Source organism: Eublepharis macularius, chromosome 5 (genome assembly GCF_028583425.1).
Source record: "Eublepharis macularius isolate TG4126 chromosome 5, MPM_Emac_v1.0, whole genome shotgun sequence".
NCBI lineage: Eukaryota > Metazoa > Chordata > Lepidosauria > Squamata > Eublepharidae > Eublepharis > Eublepharis macularius.
Window position 1 is genome coordinate 18,977,830 of NC_072794.1, and position 21,376 is coordinate 18,999,205.

Here is a 21,376-nt window from a genome sequence, read left to right on the forward strand (position 1 = left end):
CAGCACTTACATTTATACCGTCACACAGGCATGATGCAAGTAAACAACAGATGCTTGCAGTACAGAGGAGTATTACAAGATATATAAAAAACCAAATGAATGTCTCATGATGTTCAGATAGATTGACAAATTGAGATTAGACATGGGCATGAACGGAAAACCCCACCGAACAAGCTGTTTGTTGTACATTGCCATCCACAAACAACGAACAACAAACAGTAACGGATATGACCCTGTTCACAAACATGTTCATTGTTCATGGCCCCTTAAAGATCCCTTTAAACTATCAGCTGGCAGGTGGCAGGGGGAATTTCCCCCCTGTCGCCTGCCCGCTCATAGTTTAAAGGGCCCGTTCCTGCCATGTGCAAGGGATAGAGCCCTTTAAACACCCCACAAACTGACTTTCCCAATGTCCAATACCCACCAAATTTGCAGGGAACATGGTCCTCACTGTCCTCTGAAGATTCCCCCCCCCCGCAAGTTTCAGAGAGATTGCACCCCGGGAAAGGCATGATACCTTTGTTGTCATTTTCTCTTCACGGTGGCAAAAAAGGAATCTGCTGGAAGTACTTTGAAGGGTGAAAGCCAGAAGGAAAGCCAGAAGGAGTTTAGAGAGAGTTCAGCCCCTGCCATTGCCAGAGGAATTGATTGAAAGGCCCCAGATTGTCTGGCTAAACTTGTTCGTTTAGAATGGAGCTTCGCGTACGGTTTGTTCACGAACAGACGAATGGGCTGTTCGTTGTTTTTTTCTGTTTGTAATGCTGTTCGTGCCCATGTATAGCTGAGATTATGTTTCTTTTCAGGTCATGTAACAAACTGTCAGAAAGATTCTGTAATTATCTCTACATTGCTGAGGAAGGTCATATCCAAGGGTAAGAATAGAGCAGGAAGGAAACATATGTAGCCTTCATTTGTTCTCAGAGTGCAAAATGACTGTACACAGCAAGACCTTCATGTTATTACAACCAAAATACTGGATGGAATGAGGGGAGATGAGGACACAGGGAAAAAACAATAGAGCACTCCCAAGATTCCCTAACAGTTAAATGAAAAATCCGGAAGCCACAAAGGAACAAGAAAGAATCACGAAGAGATCTGTTCTGAGTTGGAAGTAAAGGACTGTGCAATGTTCCTTTGCACAGGGCAGACAAGTGCTTCCCAGGAGGCAGTAGAGCTCGCAAGGCTAGATAGGTCAGTTCTTGTATCCTTCCTCTCGTTTGGTTGGTTGCTGTTCCTTTGAGGGTCCACAATGCTACTCGTAGGAGAGCCTTCCTTCTAGCTAACTCCTCCCTTTCCTGCTTCTTTCTCCAACTGGAATGCAAGATGTTCTCTCTGCAATCTTTCTCCATCTTTTCTCTCCCTTTACTGTCTCAGCATGGGGTTCCTTTACAATAAAGGTCTTCTATTTCTTTTCCAATGCAATAAGCCAGTTCCAGATCTGGCTTGGGAAATTCCTGGAGATTTGAGGGTGCAGCTTGTGGAGGGTGGAGTTTTGGGAGGAGAGGGAGCCCATTGTGGATTTGATTTCATAGAATCCATCCTCCAAAGCTGCCATTACCTCCAAGGGAACCAATCTCTGTAGTCTGGAGATTGGTTCCAGAAGAACTTCAGGCCCCACCTGTGGACTACATTCCTACAGCAGCATCCATCTTCTGCAGCACACGACCAGCTCCAAGCTAATGAGCTCCAGCCCAGTACCTAACTGCCTAACACCAGGCACATATGCAAGCACATCCGTTTAAACCAATACAATTAGATTGAATAAGCAGGCTTCCAATGAAACACTGAATCAAGTCCCCAGTCAAACCGGTTGCTTCATTTTAAGGTTGGGATCTTCTGCTGGATTATGCTATGAAAATCTGGAACCCACTTCAGGCTTTATGTTCCATTAAGGCTAAGGCAGCCTCCTCATCCACCTTTTCATTTCCTGTTGTCCCCCTAAGGACCAATGGGTAGACCTTCCAGGACTCCTGCTAAGGCAATTGAGTTTACTGTAGAGTTTCCTACAATCCCTAGAGCTACCTTTTGCCATTTCTGAGTGTATCTGGAAGTGATGTATAGATGTCAGCGACATCACTGACATCACAGAAAACCACAGCTCCTGTCCGAAGCCCTCCCATGGTTGTAAGACTTGGTCTGGCTACTCTACTGTTGGGATGATATTTAAAAAATGCTTTCACATTGCTGGAGTGATGTCACTTCCGGAAAAGTGATGTCACATTGCTGGTGTGATGTTGAAGTGATGCTCTAGGATTTGGCCAAATCACTGGTTTTACTGTAGAGTTTCCCCTAAACCCTACAGAGTTGCCTTGACATAACTCCAGCAATATATCATCACTTCTGTTATTCGGCAGAAGGTATGTCAAGCCACCAGTGCTGCGCCGTTCCTCCCCATCCCTGTGTGCCCCCCTCCACTGGTTGCCAGACATCAGCTGGCAATCCCAACTAAGACACAGATGAGACTAGCGGCCTGATCTGGGGAAATATTTCCTATCCACATTCTGCAACCATCTCCCTCCACAATTATCTAAATCACTACAATTTCTTTCCTTGAACAAGACTCTAGAAAACAACAAAACAAGTCAGAAAGTGGTTTTTAAAAATCTCTTTGCCATTCAAACCTAAGGGAACAGAACATGCAGGGATCTGTCTGTTTGAGCTCATACATTTTGCTTTGTGAAGCCAGCCTGGAATTCAGAATGTTTGCAGCTGGCATTCAAGGCACATATTTGCAATTGTACTGATTCTCTAGCCTAGAAATTATAAAGTGTATTGGCAGAATCAGCCACCATCTAAGACAGCTGGATTAAGTCAGGCTGAAACTTTAGATGGGTACAGGAGAAGTTAGATCCAGAGTCAAGGGTTGCTTGCAGATGTTGGGGCCAGTGGTGTTGCTGCTGGTGGTGCTTCCAGTGGCATGCCGAACAGACACAACAAAGTGCACGATGAAGGACTCCATCCCTATTCCTCACGAGTGGTACCAGCCAGGGGACCTCCTCATTGGTGGGACTGCTTTCTTGAGTCTTTACCATTTCCATGAACTAACCTTCGATGGCCATCCTTCACAGGAGCTGCTCAAGGTACCACAGTAAGGAATCAAACATGTTTTTTCGCTTGCTTCTTGTAAGGAGATCGTAAACCCTAACAACATTTATAATGTATGTCAGGTTAAACACAGAGCGCATGAGCTGTTTTCACTACAGAATCCTCCTTTGTGGTCTCTATCTGAATTGTGTGCTTATGTACTTATGGGGCCTTTTGATCCCACAATGAGATTTCTTTAAAGTTTGGAGCAAAGGGGGGGGGCTTAAGGAGTTATTAGGAGGGCATAAGTCACACCAAATCTGCATGTAGTTCGAAACAGGCAAATTCTATAGAGAACAAATGTATGAGGCTCTCTTCGTTACAGAATCTTCCTTTTTGGTCTATTTCTGACTTTTGTGCCTCCTGCGTTTATCTGTATCCATGGAGGTCTTTTGATGTTACAATAAGATTTCTTTATATGTCAGAGTGAGAGGGAGGCATAAGGAGATATCTTAGGGGTGGGGTATAAGTCATACCAAAGTTGCATCTAGTTAGAAATGAGGAAATTCTACAGAGAACAAATGTATAAGATTGTGGAAAAGAGGGGGATGGGGGGATGACAGAAACATAAAAACTTTGTTCAAAAGTCAAATGTATGAGTGATTGAGAAACACGGAGAAAATATATGAAAATGAGAAGATGTTTCGTAAAGTTTACAAAGACATGGCAAAAAATCCAATATAGAAATGCTGAAGCTCTTATCTCTTTCTCCCCATCTTATCTTTTTCCCCAATTGTGCTTTTTCCACCCAATAAAATCTCTGACGTCATTTTAGACTGTGTTTTGTTGTCCCTCCCAATTCTTTCTCAATATTCTTCATGGTTTCCTTCTCTACTTCTTAGACACCATATTTTCTTCTTCTTTCTAATGCTGAAATCTCATGATGTTTGTAGGATTTGGCAGACAGCAGTTTCTCTCTTTTTTCCGTGTGTTGTCCCATGTCTTTTTAAATGAAAAACTTGTCTTGTTAGCATCATGCATCCCTGATTTTGAATTTTGAAAATGTCTCTCCCTTATTTCTTTGCTTTGGTTTAATGTTGGGATCGAGACTAAATTTTGGCAGGCAGCAACAACACGTTCCTGCCTCCCCCACTCTTTTTAGTCCTTTGACTCCATGAAATGATGTACCTTGAGTAGTTGTGGACTTTGATGAACTATCTGGGGAGGGGATCTTCAACAGGAAGGGAGAATTGAAGGGAACTGCAAAATGAGACTGGATCCAAATCTATTGTTTTTTTCAAAATGGTCACATATACATTGTTAAGAGTAAAAGAATATATGGGGAGAACAGATGAAAACATTTGGGACCATTTGTGCTGTGAAACATTTTGCTGATGAAAAACAGAGAACAATAGTTGCACACCAAACTCTTTTAGTCTGCATTCCCTCCTACGTGGTAAGAGCTAGGAGACCACATGCTGAAGATCTGATGCATTTATTCAAGAAAAGCAAAATGTGATATGCAACAGCCTGGTTTGGTAATTATCCATAATAGAGAGTAACGTGGTAAACAGATCAGTATTAAACAACAATTTACCCGCGTAATCTTACTAATACCTTTAAAGTTTATTATATGTAACATGTATAGTTACCACAGTTGTATAGTCAATTGATTAAACCACATATATCATTGATACCCCTACTGTATAGTCAGAAAAAACATTTGTACAAGCACCCTCAGGTCTCTGTTACAATTAATAAAGTGCTTAGTGCTCAAAGTGCTTCTGTAGTTGTTATTGCACCAATTGATAAAGTGCAAATGCAGAATTAGCACCATATAAACACCAATCCTTTAAACGATATCCAAGATCCTGAGTGCTTTATGTTCAGACCGTGGGGTGAATGCGGTTTCAAAATTTCATTCCAGCTGACCGTATGAATCACAGAACATGATTAGTCCATTTCTACTTCTTATAATACAAAAATAATTTTTCTGTGATAATAAATCCTCTTCTAACGGGGGGTCTAGATCCTTATCACTCCCATTTCAAGCATCTCTTTGTCAAAGAATACAGTCACTAGGGAAAAATACAATAAATCAATAATAATACACAACACGTGGTCTTAATAAATTACAATCCATAAAACAGTAACAGACATAAGAACACTTACTTGAATTACATTCCAACATATCTCTTGAGTACCCAATAATAGAACCATTTCCTGTGTCATTGCTATGAGCACATCCCCTTCTCATTGAACTTTATATATGAAAAGCCAACCACGCCTTCCTGCTGAGGAGAGCCTCTATTTAAAGCTATCGTTACAAAGTTGCTGGTTTATCCCAGAAAGCACGAAAAATCATTAGCCATATTTAAGCCTCTGGGTATCAAACTGTTCAACTTATAAATCCAAAAGTTCTCCTTCCTACGGAGTTCCCTCATAACATTTGCCGGAGTCCTTGTATTAGCCTTGAATAATACCGTGAATCACATGTCAGTTTCACTGTGTTTTTTTTCTAGATAGTGTTGTACTAGCGGAGCTTCCAGTACACGATTTTTTATTCGAGACTGATGTTCAGTTAACCTAGTCCTAATGGAGTGAATCATACTACCCACATATAATAGACCACACGGGCACTTTAAGAGATATACTATGCCCTCCATGTTGCAATTAACAAATTCACGTGTGGTCCAAACATCAAGCTGTTCTATTTCATCCTTTGTCATAATCAGGGAACACTGTTTACATCTTCCACATTTATGTAAACCTGTGGGGAAACCTGAAGCACAGTTATTCTTGGTATGATGTAGATCTGAGTGAATGATGATATCCCTAACATTACGTGTTCTCCTGAAAGCTATTAACAGGGGAGCCTGGCAACCAGGGATGTCATTAACAAGGGGCCAGTATTTTAAAATAGCCTGTCTGATGGATTTAGCCTTAATGCTATAATCAAAAACGCCCACTATACGTTCTTGTTTTACATTTTCTCTTGATGTTAACAAATCAGTCCTATTTATGTTAGTTGCATGTTGTTTGGCTCTATTTAAAACTCTACCCGGATAACCGCGTTCTTTAAAGTCCTCAATCATCCTGCTACTTTCAACATCAAAATCAGCTATATTGGCTGAGTTTCTTTTAACCTGGAGGAATTGACCAAAGGGCAGATTGCTTCTTAAATGCCCAGGATGGAATGATCTATAGTGCAAAACAGAATTTTTATCAGTTTTTTTCTTGTAGGGACGCACTGCTAATGTATTGTCGGCTGATTGGTAAACAGTTACATCTAAATAATTAACCCTCTCTCCGCTAGATTGCCAGGTAAATTTAATATTTGGATGAATGCCATTCATCCAATACCCCAATTCAGTGATATTTATGGTATCATTCACCACCAAAAATAAATCATCAATGAAACGGACGAAGATGAGGATGCCATTCCAATAAGGGTTCTTATTGTCAGGTCCAGTGTATATCTAAACTGTACTGACTCCATTTTCTAATGCTTCTAGTGTTTGAGTGTTCTCTTCCCAGGTGCACCAGTTCCCATGCAGCATTCCCACCGGAGGAGACTGTTTTGTCTAACACCGTTCCACCAAGCATTGGCCTTGAAGGAGAGCAGCTTCCCAGGACTGAGAGATGTTGTTTTGAGAACTGTGGGGGGAGGCTGATCCAGATGGGTATTGTTACTCTGTATCTTATGCTTGCTCTTCATTGGTAACAATGATCATGTACCATCCTGATTCTCCTATTCAGGACAGTGGACTATAATGGACCTTTTCTGCAGTAAAGTTTCCTTTTCCAAACAATGGACTTGTGTTTGCTTCTAAAGGGAACCCTGTAGTGAGTGCCTTATTTAGCCACAGTCTGACATTTTGTTACCAATCATGTCTGAGTCGGGCCCAACGGAATCCAAGGTTGTCCCGGACAGGGATCCTTTGTTTGATCCGTATGCGTCTCCCGACAATCAACCTGTGCAACCCGTGCAAGCCCAAGACTCCCAGGAGCTGGGAGCAGCCGGGAACGGAACCGGAGCCTCCACTTCCACCCCGCCTCTCATCGATCTCAGTACTCGGGACGAGACCAAAGCTGACCTCGGGGCAAGGCCAAAAGCGACTGCTCTCCCTTTGATTTCGGTACCCACCCCGTCGGAGTGGGGAGCCAGACCCCGAGAAACCAGAGAGCGTCGGGCAGGTGGACTCCATCCACTAGTTTCGATGGAAGGGCGCCGAAGCCTAGGAACCGTCCCGGAGCTAGACAGCAGCCAACCATGGAGATATTGGAACAGGACATCCGAGCAGGCGGAGGGGGACACGTCTCGCCGCGGCGCCCTGAGTTGGGATTACTCCGAACTTGTTTCATGGAAAGAGCCAACGGAGGTCCCTGAACAAAGTTGGGAGCAGATACAAGGTCGCACCTATGCGGTGGATACCAGCATCTCGGCCGTGACGGGTATGGCCAAGGGAATCCTAGCTGCGAGATCGAGAGTCGTCCAAGGGGACCCTCCTCCTTGGGGCCCCTTGTCCCCGGTGAGTGCAACGAATGAAGCTTCAATAAGCGAGCAACCGGGGGCAAGTCGAATGCAACAGTTAGAAGCTAAACTGATGGATATGGAAGAAAGTTTGGCTCATGCCATCCATTTAATTTCGGCAATGGGAGCAGGGGAAAGACTGTCCCCTGAAGAGATGGCGATACAGATAGCTACCCTTCAAAGTGTTATCTCCTATCCGATGGAGGATGTCCAGCAGCGGCCGTCACCTACCGGCGAGGGGGACACCCATTCGGGCGAAGCGGGAGAGCAACCCAAGGAACTTCCAGCACAGCAGGAAATTCCACCGAGCAAGGAAGACCCGGTTGAACCACCCGGAGAGACCCCCACCGAACTTCCTAACCAGACAGGGGTTGCGCCGCCAGACGAAACTCCCGTTGAGAGGCCTACGGAAGGGGAAGAAAAGCCCAGTGATACACCGGTGAGACCCCCTCTTACTTCTCCTATAACGGTCCGGCCGGACCAAGCGGGAGCACACGCGGCTCCATCCGAAGAGGGAGCCCCTCGTCAACCGCGAGACCTTGTCCCCGTCGGGCAACCTACGGGGGACGGTCTAACAGCGCCAAGAGGCCAGCCGCTGCTTCCCAGATTAACAACACCCGGAGGGGCAAGCCCGCGCGGCCTTCCACCTGTTCAACCCTCGCCGCTGCGGCCCCTCTCACCTCGACCGCAGCTCATACTGTTGCAGCAGCCCCAGGACCAGCCCGTTTTACCACCCCCGAACCAACCGGGACGGCCTGCACCATTACGACACCTTCAACCCCCTCCTCAGCGGCCGATCTCCACTCAAACACTCCAACCTCCTCCACCTCGACAACTGCCACCAACGCCTCCCGTGTTACCGGCCAGACCGAGACTGCCGCCTCCTGCTCGCCTGCCACTACAGCCTCCGGCCCAACCAAGACCAACCCCGACACAGCAACCACGGCAACCTCCGCCCGCACAACCAGCCCAACCCCAGCCGGCACTGCCGGTTCAACCGCCACCCGTACAGCCGGCACCGTTGCCCCGACCGAGACTCCAGTTACCTCCTCCTGTGCCTCAGGCGCAACTAAGACTGCCGATGGACTTTTACCCAGCGCCTGCTCCGAGACAGGAACTCCCGATGGGCTGGGTGAAGCTGGAAGCCACCTTCGATGGGGATCCATCTAAATTGGGATTTTTCTTAGTCCAAGTGGTACAGTTTTTCAACCGGTGGGGGCACCTCTTCGGCAGTGAGGCCAGTCAAATCGAACATCTTGGATCTCGTTTACAGGGCAAAGCAGCAGACTGGTATGTAGGACTATACAATGTCGGGGCCCCAGAACTCGATACTCTTCAGGGGTTAGTGGATGCCATCCGAGCGCAATATGAAGACCCCTTAGAAGAAACCCGGGCCCGAACAGAATTGCAAGCCATCAAACAAGGCAGCATGTCAGCAAGAGACTATGTCACAAAATTCCGGCAATTAGCAGCCAAGTGCCCTAGGTGTGAGGAGTCCACCAAGATTATCCTGTTCAAACAAGGCCTTAACCCGAGACTTTTGGACAGAGCCCTCATGCAAGACAATCCCCCCACGTTGTTAGGGTGGATCCAACTTGTTTGCGAAGTAGAAAATCGCATTTTGGAAGTCCGTTTGGTTGAACAACAACAACAAACGGGACAAAGAAGAGCATTGACCTTACAGAGGGGAACACGGGGAGCTAGCTACGCCACCCGTGGAGCGAGAGATGCTAGATGGCAACAAGGGCTGTGTTTGCATTGCGGACAGGCTGGTCACTTTGCAGCACAATGCCCTTACCGGCCTGTGCAAAGACCTCCGCTCCAATTACGGCGTCCAACCCTTGCTCCATTTCCTACGCTCCAACGCCCGACTCCAGCACCACGAGCAAATAGAGGCCGCGGCGCTTCCCAAAGGCCAGCCTCGGAGAGAGGGCTGGAAGCGGAAGAAGTCATGGAATATGATCCCGCTTCCCCAACCGCAGAAGCTAATCCAGAAAGTCCCCAGTCGGGAAACGAAATGGATCTGTCGTGAAAGGACCCAAGCGACAGATCCGCCCTAAGCCCGTCCCTGCACGGAACCGGCCGCCTGGGTCCATCTTATTCATGCCAGTGACTCTAATCAACCCAGAGAGGAAGATGCATATTCGGGTGCAAGCTCTTATTGACTCGGGCTGCTCAAGAGACATCATTGCCCCTGCTCTAGTCAATGGACTAGTCCTACCAACTCGGGATCTACAAAATCCAGTAATCTTTGAGCAAATGGATGGTACCAACATGAATCCTGTAACAACTGAAACCATCCCAGTGATCACAGGCATGGGACAACATTGGGAAAAGAGGTCCTTTGTCATCAGCTCGACTGCCAAGTACCCGTTAATTCTAGGCAGCAAATGGCTATGTGATCACAATCCCTACATAGACTGGGCACAAGGATGTATTACCTTCAGTCATACCAACTGCAAAAATCACCATTGGAATCAAAACTGGGGCGAAGATCCAACTCATAAAGAAAAGGCCCTCCTCACCCAAGAAGAAGTCAACCAAATACCCGAACCGTACTGGCCTTTTCTAAATGCTTTCTCTGAAGAGGAAGCAGATACTCTACCCCCGCACCGACGAACGGACTGTGCGGTAGAAATTTTACCCGGAGCCTCACTGCCCAAAGGACGACTTTATCCCATGAGTCTCCATGAACGCGAAGAGCTCCGGAAATTCATCGACACCAACCTCCAACGAGGGTTCATCCGCCCAGCCGCTAGCCCCCACGCCGCCCCAGTCCTCTTCGTGAAAAAAAAGGATGGGGGACTTCGACTGTGCACAGATTTCCGAGGCTTGAATGCAGTGTCCACCAACAACGCCTATCCTATACCGCTCATCCGAGACCTTCTCAACGTCGTGGCCCAAGGTAAGATCTTTACGAAATTAGATCTAAAAGATGCTTACTTCCACGTTCGTATCAAGGCAGGGGATGAGTGGAAAACCGCTTTCAATACGCCCCTCGGACAATATGAATACTTAGTTATGCCTTTTGGTTTGACGGGAGCCCCGTCCGTATTCATGTCCATGATAAACGAGGTTCTACACGAATTTCTGTACAAAGGGGTGGTAGTGTACCTTGATGATGTGTTAATTTACTCGGACACCGAGGAAGAACACATTCAAACGGTACAAAAAGTTTTAGCCACCCTGATGAAGAATAAACTGCCCATCAAACTGTCCAAATGTGAATTCCATAAAACCGAACTCACTTACCTCGGCTACTGTATCTCCCAAGAAGGTCTGAAAATGGATCCAGCCAAAATACAGGCGATCCAGGATTGGCAGAAACCCACCACCCGTAAAGAACTACAATCCTTCCTGGGGTTTGCCAACTTCTATAGAGACTTCATAGCAAATTTCGCCCAAATCACGCTCCCTTTAACAGACTTGCTGAAAACCAAAGATAAAGGGGACCAAGCTAAAAAACCCTCTACCAAACTGCAATGGACCCCCGATTGCCAAACGGCCTTCGATTGTCTAAAAAAGCAATTTGTAACAGAACCCATCCTCTCCCACCCCAACGAACACTCCCCTTTCATAGTACAGGTTGACGCCAGCGATGCGGCGATAGGGGGGGTTTTACTGCAGAAGGGGGAGGATGGTAGGCTGCGGCCGTGTGCTTTCTTGTCTAGAAAATTTTCGGAGGCGGAAAGAAATTGGAATGTGTGGGAGAAGGAGGCCTTTGCAGTAAAAGCGGCCCTTACTAACTGGAGACATTGGCTGGAGGGGGCGCGATACCCTTTCGAGGTCTGGACGGATCATAAAAATCTGGAGGCCCTCCGAAGCCCACGCAGACTGAATGCCAAGCAATTGCGATGGGCGGAATTCTTTTCCAAATTCAACTTCACTCTAAATTATCTCCCGGGCAAAACTAACTTTTTGGCAGACGCCCTATCACGCATGCCCCAACATAAGAGCAAACGGGAGGAGACTGTCGACACTGTCTTCTCGCCTACGCAACTTGGGGGCGTGGTGACTACTCGCAGCCATGCCAAGCAGCCCCTCCCGGCCAACCAAGAGTGGAAATCGAAACTCAAAACTGAGGTAGAGAAGGAGGGGGATAGGGCTCCGCGAAGCAAACTGACCCAATCCCCACAAGGGGATTGGTTAGCCGGGAGCAAATTTTATGTCCCAGACAGCCTCCGACTGGAAGTTTTGCAGCGCTGTCATGATGCTCCCACTGCTGGACATTATGGGTATCTGAAAACTTTGCACCTCATCCAAAGACAATTCTGGTGGCCGGGCATGCGCAAAGACATTTCCCAATACGTTAGTTCCTGTCCTATTTGCCTCAGCGCCAAAACCAGAAAAGGGAAGCCTCCGGGTCTCCTGCAACCATTGGAAACGCCAAACAGACCCTGGGAAATAATATCTATGGACTTTATCACTGATCTACCTATCTCAAAAGGACATAATTGCATTTTAGTGGTGGTAGATCTGTTCTCCAAACAAGCTCATTTTATCCCCTGTACTGCTATACCCTCCGCTCGAAAACTAGCAGATTTGTTTCTAAAACACATCGTAAAATTACATTCTTTTCCGTCCAAGGTGATTTCGGATCGCGGCGGACAGTTCGTTGCCAACTTCTGGCGGGAGCTTTTGAAAATGTTGAATATTGAACAAGGCCTCAGTTCAAGCCACCACCCACAAACCGACGGGCAATCCGAAAAAACAAACCAAATATTAGAACAGTTTCTTCGTTGCTACATTAATTTTCAACAAGATAATTGGGTGGACCTTCTCCCTCTGGCCGAGTTCTCATATAACAACAGTGTACACGCTTCAACGGGGGAGGCCCCCTTCAAAATTGTCTACGGAACTCACTTCAATCCCTTCCCGTTGGATGCCCCCCCTCTCCATTCCTCTAAATTGCCAGATGTATCTTCGTGGTGGGGGGAGGCGGCGCAGCAATGGACTCTTATTAAGAAGCACCTTGACAAAGCCAAACTGGATTACAAAAAATACGCAGACCGCCATCGTGCGGCCGAATGGGAATTACAACCCGGTGATCATGTGTATATTTCCACAAAAAATCTAAAACTTGCTCAGACCAGCCGCAAACTCGCTCTGAAATTCCTGGGACCTTTTCCTGTGCGCAAGATAATAAATAAAGTGACTGTTGCTGTAACTTTGCCCAAGAACCTGCGCCATGTGCATGACACGTTCCATGTCAGTCTTCTAAAGAAAGCTCCCACCGACAACAAATGGCACGTCAAAGCTCCACCCATTCCAACTTTAATTGACGACCAAATACACTATGAGGTACAGCAAATCTTGGACTCTAAACTCAAACGAAATCAGCTTTTTTACCTCATTAGATGGAAGGACTTTGATTCTGGTTACGATGAATGGGTGCACTCTGCACATGTTCATGCTCCTAGACTAACCAAAGCTTTTCATACTCGCTACCCATATAAGCCAGGGGGGGATCTGTTTTAAGGGGGGCAGAATGTCAGGTCCAGTGTATATCTAAACTGTACTGACTCCATTTTCTAATGCTTCTAGTGTTTGAGTGTTCTCTTCCCAGGTGCACCAGTTCCCATGCAGCATTCCCACCGGAGGAGACTGTTTTGTCTAACACCGTTCCACCAAGCATTGGCCTTGAAGGAGAGCAGCTTCCCAGGACTGAGAGATGTTGTTTTGAGAACTGTGGGGGGAGGCTGATCCAGATGGGTATTGTTACTCTGTATCTTATGCTTGCTCTTCATTGGTAACAATGATCATGTACCATCCTGATTCTCCTATTCAGGACAGTGGACTATAATGGACCTTTTCTGCAGTAAAGTTTCCTTTTCCAAACAATGGACTTGTGTTTGCTTCTAAAGGGAACCCTGTAGTGAGTGCCTTATTTAGCCACAGTCTGACACTTATCTGGATTACAGATGAAATCACGTTCTAATCTGCCCATAAATAGGTTTGCAACGCTAGGGGCCGCCGAACAGCCCATAGCGATGCCCCTCACTTGTAAGAAAAATCTATCCTCAACTCGAAAGTAGTTGTTTTCCAGCACTATCTCCAAAAGTGATACTAGAAAAAAGGTAGGTGGATTGGGATCTTCCCTTTGTTCCAGTGCATCCATAACCACTGATCGTGCCTCCTCATGAGGAATATTCGTATACAATGTGGAGACATTGAGGGTAACAAAAGTCACACCCCGGGGTAACTTGAAGCCCTCAAACTTATGTATAAAGTCTCTGGAATCTAGTAAAAAAGTTGGTAATTTCCTTACAAATCCCTGCAGGAAATGGTCAAAATATATGGACAATGGTTCCAATACTGTATTTTTTCCTAGTAACTGTATTCTTTGACAAAGAGATTCTTGAGTGATAAGGATCTAGACCAACCGTTAGAAGAGGATTTATTATCACAGAAGAATTATTTTTGTATTATAAGAAGTAGAAATGGATTAATCATGTTCTGTGATTCATACAGTCGGCTGGAATGAACTTTTGAAACCGCATTCACCCCACGGTCTGAACATAAAGCACTCAGGATCTTGGATGTCGTTTAAAGGATTGGTGTTTATATGGTGCTAATTCTGCATTTGCACTTTATCAATTGGTGCAATAACAACTACGGAAGCACTTTGAGCACTAAGCACTTTATTAATTGTAACAGAAAAATGAGGATGCTTGTACAAATGTTTTTCTGATTATACAGTAGGGGTATCAATGATATATGTGGTTTAATCAATTGACTATACAACTGTGGTAACTATACGTGTTGCATATAATAAACTTTAAAGGTATTAGTAAGATTACGCGGGTAAATTATTGTTTAATACTGGTTTGGAGATTATGACATAATGATAAACATAGAGTAACATGTTTAAATATTCTTACTTCATCCTGCTATGAAGTTTTCAATCCTGGCCCTTGAAGGTGTTATGAAACCTTTGCTTTTAAAAGTCTTGAATCAGTTCTTTCTTGAGCCTGGTTTTGAAATACTGAAGAATCTCAACTGAAGACCAAGAAACTCAAAATCGGAGCAAACTTGTTCTTCTAATATTAAGCTACCTCCACAATGTAGCATAATGAGCACAGAAATGCTGGCATTATAAACAATTACAAATAAATTACAGCTAAAGCTTTCAGAGGAAAACCCCTATTTGCCTGAATGTATAAAACAACTCTCCTGTTAAGGGACGTTTAAATCTCCTTACAGTATGTTGACAAAGTTCTACCAGCACGTCCTTGCATTGGTGTTTGCAGTAAATGAGATCAATGAGAACCCCAAGATCTTGTCCAATGTCACTCTCGGGTTCCACATCTATGACAGCTACAGTGACCTGAGAATGGCGTATCGTACAACTATGGATATGTTGTTCAAACTGCATAGATATTTTCCAAACTATGAATGCGACACCCGGAAAAACCTAATGGCTGTCATTGGAGGACTCGGCTCTGATATCTCCTTATGCATGGCAAACATCCTCCGTCTTTACAAGATTCTGCAGGTAGGATCTGTGCATGGGAGGGATTTCACAAATTGCACTCTTTTCTGTAGGATTAAGAATGTAAGAAGAGCCCTGCTGGGTCAGAGCAGTGGTCCATCTAGTTCAGCATCCTCTCTCATGAAGTGGCTATCCAGTTAGTCTGCAGGGCCAACAGCAGGGCATACTGATTTGACCTGATCCTCCATGAGGTCGACAATCAGGGAGAAATATGGTTAACAGTAGAATCAATTGCTGCCTGATAAACAAACAAAATAAATATGAGTCAGCTGTGTCTTCGTTAACCCCTTGACTTACCTGGTTACCTGAAGGGGCCAAAGATGCCCAGAGGACTGCTTTAGTGGGTGGAGATCCTATCTTCAAATTAGGCAGAGGTATTGGCCTTTCAGAAGCTGCAAAGACACCAACAGTGGCCCCGCAAGGGGCAATGGATGGGAGGGAGCCACAATGTCACAGGAAAGGTCTTCTTTTTAGGTGGGGGGGGGTCTCAGGAAGTACTGGGTATATACTTTTTTTGGAAAATTTCTTCCTCCTGACTGTTTCCCAGAAATTGCATCATGTACTCTAACGATTCAGGAAAATTTGTCTATTAATTGCTAACATGGAAAAAGACATGAACTCATCCCTAAAATATCTTTGTATTTCCCTTTAGCTCCCATATGGCTCATTTGCCCCCAAGGAGAGGGATGCAACACAAGTGACTTCATTTATTCATATGATTCCTAACGAATCTCCTCAGTATATGGGGATTATCTGGTTGCTTCAGCATTTTGGATGGAGATGGGTTGGGCTCTTTGCTGCAGATGATGACGACGGAGAACATTTCCTGCAGGTACTGGAGCCATTGCTGTCCCGGAATGGGATATGTTTGGACTTCACAGAAAGAATCTTAAACCGAGAGCATTTGAATTCCTTTCATGTTCTTGTAGATTCAGTCTCAAATATATATGTGCCTCTCATTGACAGCAAAGCCAACACATTTATCCTCTATGGAGATACAAAGACTATTGGAGCACTTAATACTTTGCTGCTAATAGGCAATCTGAAATACAAGGAAATCACCTCGTTTAGGAAGGTGTGGGTTATGACTGCCCAGCTGGATTTTGTATTATCAGGCCTTCAAAAGGGATGGGATTTTGAGTTCTTCCACGGTGCCCTTGTCTTCAGAATTCACTCAAAGGAGCTTCTAGAATTCCAGAAATTTTTTCAGGACATCAAACCTCCTGGGAAACAAGGAGACGGTTTCTTCAAGGACTTCTGGGAGCAAGCATTCGACTGTACATTTTCCAGTGCCATGGAGCCAATGGATGTTAATGATTCATGTACTGGGGAGGAGAAACTGGAGAGCCTCCCTGGGTCTGCTTTTGAAATACACACAACTGGCCACAGCTACAGTATCTACAATGCTGTCTATGCCATAGGGCATGCTTTGCAACTCATTGACTCTTCCAGATCCAAGCAGAGATTGATGACGGGTGGTCAAAGAGCTGAACTTCAAGATGTCTCGCCTTGGCAGGTAATGCTTCCACAAGCATGTCAGGATGGGGGTGGAGGTCACATCCGATTGCTTCTGGGGTTTTGTGGGTTTCTCAATTTCTGGGCATATGGGAGAGAAAAAAGCTAGCCAGCCTTCCTGGATCCCTCTGCAGCTTGGCCCCTTCTCTTTTTCTGCTCCCCTTTTCCTTCTCTTTGAGTTTCTGCCACCTTCTGGCTCTCAAATGGCACCTCCTCCTAAACAGCTAGGTTTTCACACCCTTTACTGCTTTCCCATTAAAAGGCTCCACTCAGATGCAACTTGGGGCTGAAGAGATCACCTTCTGCCCTCTACCCCTTGCCTCTCCTGGGGAAGTGTGTCCCAACTGGGTGTGGAATGATCTTGGAGTCCAGGCTAACAGCATCCAAATGAAGAGAGAGTTTACTAACGTAATTGAAGTGTAAGCATGCAAGCAAGGACTCAAAGGAAAAGTGGTATAAGCGCAAATCCTCGGACCCTGTTCTCACTTATCCCTCACATTAAAGTATGGACAAAGAAGAAACAACCACAGCCCGGCTATTGCAAAAACCTTTCCTATTATTATAGAGCTGAGCAGGAGTTTTTAGAAGGGGTTGCATCTGTGATTCAGGAGGCACAAGGAGATGAGGCTCAATAGCCCCTGCTTCATATCTAATTGCAACATCTTTAACAGAAACAAATAAATTGTAGTCAACCAAGAGAATTAACTGTCTGGAGTGCCTGCAGGATGGATAAAGAATCTGGAGCTTTTCAGTTTAGAAAAATAGATGACCAAAAGGGGGACAGGATAATGGTTTAAAAAATTATGCCAGGGTGGAAAAAGTGGATTTTAAAAAATATATATCAGTTATAGGCCACCTTTCTCATTGAGACGCAAGATGGATTACATAGTGTGAGTCAGTACAGTCAATATCATGAGTCGACATTTCAGTGTACATGTAATGGGTATATCTATGCAATTTGCAAGATTTATAGAAAAAGAAAGAATGAAAAAAAAGGTTTTTAACAGTGTTGAAACAGAGCATAGGCAAATTCCATGACTGAATTATTAAACAGCTTAGGAACTACCCAGTAGTTGAACCACTGGTGTGATCTAGCAGGTACTCCACACAAAGCACAACAAAATGGCTGCATTGCCAGTCTGGGTCTAGATGCAATGACACAAAATGTATCAGCAAGGATCAATATCTGTAAATCTTGGCATGAAGACATCGGTATATTTGTATCTCTTTTTCTTCTTCAACCAGATCCGCCCGTTCCTTCAAGGAATTTTATTTAATAACTCAGCTGGTGAAACAATATCTTTTAATGATAACCGAGAAATGGGAGCTAGATTGAACATAATGAACTTTGTCACTTTCCCAAACAAATCCTTCAAGATGGTGAAAGTTGGAAGAGTGGATCCCAGTGGTGTGGAAGGGAAAGAATTCATGATTCATGAGAATTTGATTGTCTGGCCAAGAAGTTTTAGTAAGGTGAAGATTATAAAGTACAAGCAGGGGACCCCCAAAGAATTGTGGGGGCATCTCACAATACTCTCGTGGTTGCCAAGCAATTGCCACAACGATACTGAGGTTCTTTAAGCTATAGGCACTGCTTCTATTATTTGGAGGGAGAGTTAATCTCCTAATAGACTTTTCTTTTTAGATTTCAGATTTTCTCACAAATCTGGGTCTTTTTTTCAGGTTTGTAGAACCATCTGCCTTGTCTGTTCATGTCTCCCGTCTCCAGATTATCCACAGATCTGACCGTCTTCAAAATTAGTTATACTGATTTGGATGACTGGAGCTGAAGAGTCCCAATTCTAGGTTTTTTATGCTGAGAAAGCTCATTAATTCACATTCAAAACAAAAGAGATATTTGACTTCAAAGTGCCAAATATTTGAAAACATACAAAACACCTTGACCTCTTGTTCATGTCTTTGATAAAATGTGGAGCGTTTGTGAAGGAGCCAGATAACATTTCTGCTATGGAGTGAAGGCTGAGCAATACATTTCGTTTCTTTGGTTTTTATATTTTCCCCAGGAAAGAGAAATGCTGCAAAAATAATATTCTGATCTGAAATGTACTAGCAGGTTACTGGATCCCTAATGTTCTATGAAATTCTATTTCAGCAGTTGGTTTCTGATGGGAGAACTTTAAAAATAATTGTACTCTGCTATCAATTATAAATTTCCCTACTACCACTTCCCCAAGACTCCAATCACAGTGTTACAAAAGAAATATGAGTTTTATTATTTCCAAATAAAGCTCAGATCCTTAGCCCATAAGCATAAATAACAGTTACATCAGAGAATCCTATCTACCGTTGCATTGTTTACAGAATAAAAAATCAAAAAGGTTAATACAAACAACCCTTCCAAATTGTATTGTCCCAGAATGCATGGTCCCTGAAACAGTTAAGTGACAGGTCAGTTATACAAACGTTTCAAAAGCCGAATCCATATTTTTGTTATGAGTTGGAAACACTTTTGGGAAAAAGCTTCTCCAAGGCTAAAATCTTGGTCATGGAATGAAAACAAGATGATGTTTACCATTTGCTCAGAGACTTTTCTTGCCTACCATGAGATCTGCAGTTAATCTCAGAAGTGAGGGAGAAAGAATTTGCCATCAGAGCCAGTTTACCTCATGTGTCTGTGTGTTTTTGCTTGAATGAATGCTCACATACTAGTTTTAGAGGAGGGGGTCCCCCAAAACCCCTTTACAGTTACATCAGCTAATGTCCTATCCTAAATCCTTCCCCCCATTTTTCGATAGGGACAGCCCCTGTCTCTGTGTAATGACCGCTGCAAGCCCGGCTACCAGAAGAAAAAGAAGGAAGGGGAGAAATTTTGCTGCTATGATTGTGCTCCATGCCCAGAAGGGAAGATCACAGACAAGACAGGTAGTTGATGTGTGGCCACATTGTGCACATAATGCCTTTCATAATCTACTCCTGCAAGGAACTAGGACTCTATACACCACAGAAGGCATCTGGCTCACTACAGGATGAAGGGCTGCAAGTCTGTCTCTTCTTCACTATTGTGTGATCTCTTCATGGGCCTGCTGTCTTTGTTGGTGAGAATAGGGAAGAACAGGGTGGGTAAATTCCTGGAGATCTGAGGACGGAGCCTGGAGAGAGTGGAGTGTGAGGAGAAGAAGGAGCCCAACAGAGTCAACCCTCTGAAGTTGCTATTTTGTTTCCAAGGGAGGTCAGTGGTCATTCCAGGAGAACACCAGGCCCCACCTGCAAGCTGGTAGCCCTGGGGGAGAACCTGGGGGCTGATTCTCTGGGTCTAGCCCAAGGGAGTTACTCATGGGTCTGAGAAGCTGAGAGTGGTTCATTGAGCTGAGGCCTCAGGAAAGGCCTTCAGCCAAGGCCTCGGAGTTCCGGAACACTGGAGGTGGGTCCAGTCTGGTGTTGCTGGATATATTCTGAGCCCTGAATCTTCCCTTGAGGTGTTTGTCCTCTGAGGAGTCTGTTTCCAAGTCTGAATGCAGCCCAGGAAGGGTCTTGATTATTTCTTACTAGACTCCCTCACAAATACAATTTAGCCACTAGTGCCCTAAGCCTTGTTTGAGATGTAAGGGCTGGCCCAATGCGATCCCATCCTCCTAGCAATGCTCTTGAAAATGTCACTGCAACTCTCACTCATTGATAATAAAAAGAAGCCGGAACGAGAGCCTGTAAAATGCCTCTTTTTTAAAAAAACAAACACTGAAAATTCATCATAAGGGATTTTCCCCTCTTTGACCTGATAGCAAAGGCAGTATTGAAAATTGGACCTGACTTGAGACTGAGAAATGACCCATTTCCCCCTTTTTACCCCCAGATATGGAGGATTGTATCAAATGTCCAGAAGATCAGCATCCAAGGACAGAAGGTGATCGATGTGTGCCCAAGACTCTACAGTTTCTGTCTTATCAAGAAATTTTAGGGATCACTTTGACGGCTGTTGCTCTTTCTTTTTCCCTGATCACATTTTGGGTTCTAGCAGTTTTCATCACACACCAAGATACCCCCATAGTTAAGGCCAACAACCGCGATATCACCTACGCTCTCCTCATTTCCCTCTTGCTGTGCTTCCTCTGTTCCTTGCTCTTCATTGGACGACCTGGGCAGATGACCTGTTCCATCCAACAATCTGCTTTCAGTATCATCTTCTCAGCGGCTGTTTCCTGTGTGCTGGCCAAAACCATCACTGTGGTTGTAGCTTTCATGGCTACCAAACCGGGATCCAACATCAGGAAATGGGTGGGGAAAAGATTGGCCAACTTCATTGTCCTTTCCTGTTCCCTTATCGAAGCAGCCATTTGTATCGTGTGGCTGGGAACCTCTCCCCCGTTTCCAGATTCTGACTCACATTCGCTGACCAGGGAGATCATAGTTCAGTGCAATGAAGGATCCGCCGTCCTGTTTTACATTTCCTTGGGCTACTTGGGACTTCTGTCCCTCGTCAGCTTGAGTGTGGCTTTCCTAGCCAGGCATCTGCCAGACAGCTTTAATGAAGCCAAGTTCATCACCTTCAGCATGCTGGTATTTTGCAGTGTTTGGGTGTCTTTCATTCCAACTTACCTGAGCACCAAAGGGAAATACATGGTCGCCGTGGAGGTCTTCTCTATCTTGGCATCCGGTGCTGGGTTACTGATCTGCATCTTTTCCCCCAAATGCTACATTATTGTTTTGAGACCTGAGCTGAATAATAGGGAACAGCTAATTAGGAGGAAAAAATATTAAAACCATCCTATTATTTGTATTCTTGATCATATATGGAAAAATGACAATGGGTCTAATAGAAGTGTCAGTCTAATCCATTCATCTCGCACATCTGA

At 44.8% G+C, this 21,376-nt stretch overlaps 1 protein-coding gene across 1 annotated transcript; it reads left to right on the forward strand.

Moving 5' to 3' along the window:
• The first annotated feature begins 2,945 nt into the window (after positions 1-2,945).
• LOC129330269 (vomeronasal type-2 receptor 26-like) lies at positions 2,946-21,281 on the forward strand. Its single transcript, XM_054980308.1, has 5 exons — positions 2,946-3,088; positions 14,762-15,053; positions 15,703-16,566; positions 17,811-18,033; positions 20,377-21,281. Exons 1-5 carry the CDS (start codon positions 2,946-2,948, stop codon positions 21,279-21,281), a joined length of 2,427 nt encoding a protein of 808 aa, XP_054836283.1.
• Positions 21,282-21,376: the final 95 nt, after the last annotated feature.

Bases quoted from the DNA above. Each gene is read 5' to 3' on its own strand.
- LOC129330269 (XM_054980308.1), top strand. From the start codon at position 2,946: ATGAAGGACTCCATCCCTATTCCTCACGAGTGGTACCAGCCAGGGGAC. The intron at 3,089-14,761 runs GTAAGGAATCAA...ATCTCCTTACAG, and splicing joins GAGCTGCTCAAGGTACCACA to TATGTTGACAAAGTTCTACC. The intron at 16,567-17,810 runs GTAATGCTTCCA...TTCTTCAACCAG, and splicing joins AAGATGTCTCGCCTTGGCAG to ATCCGCCCGTTCCTTCAAGG.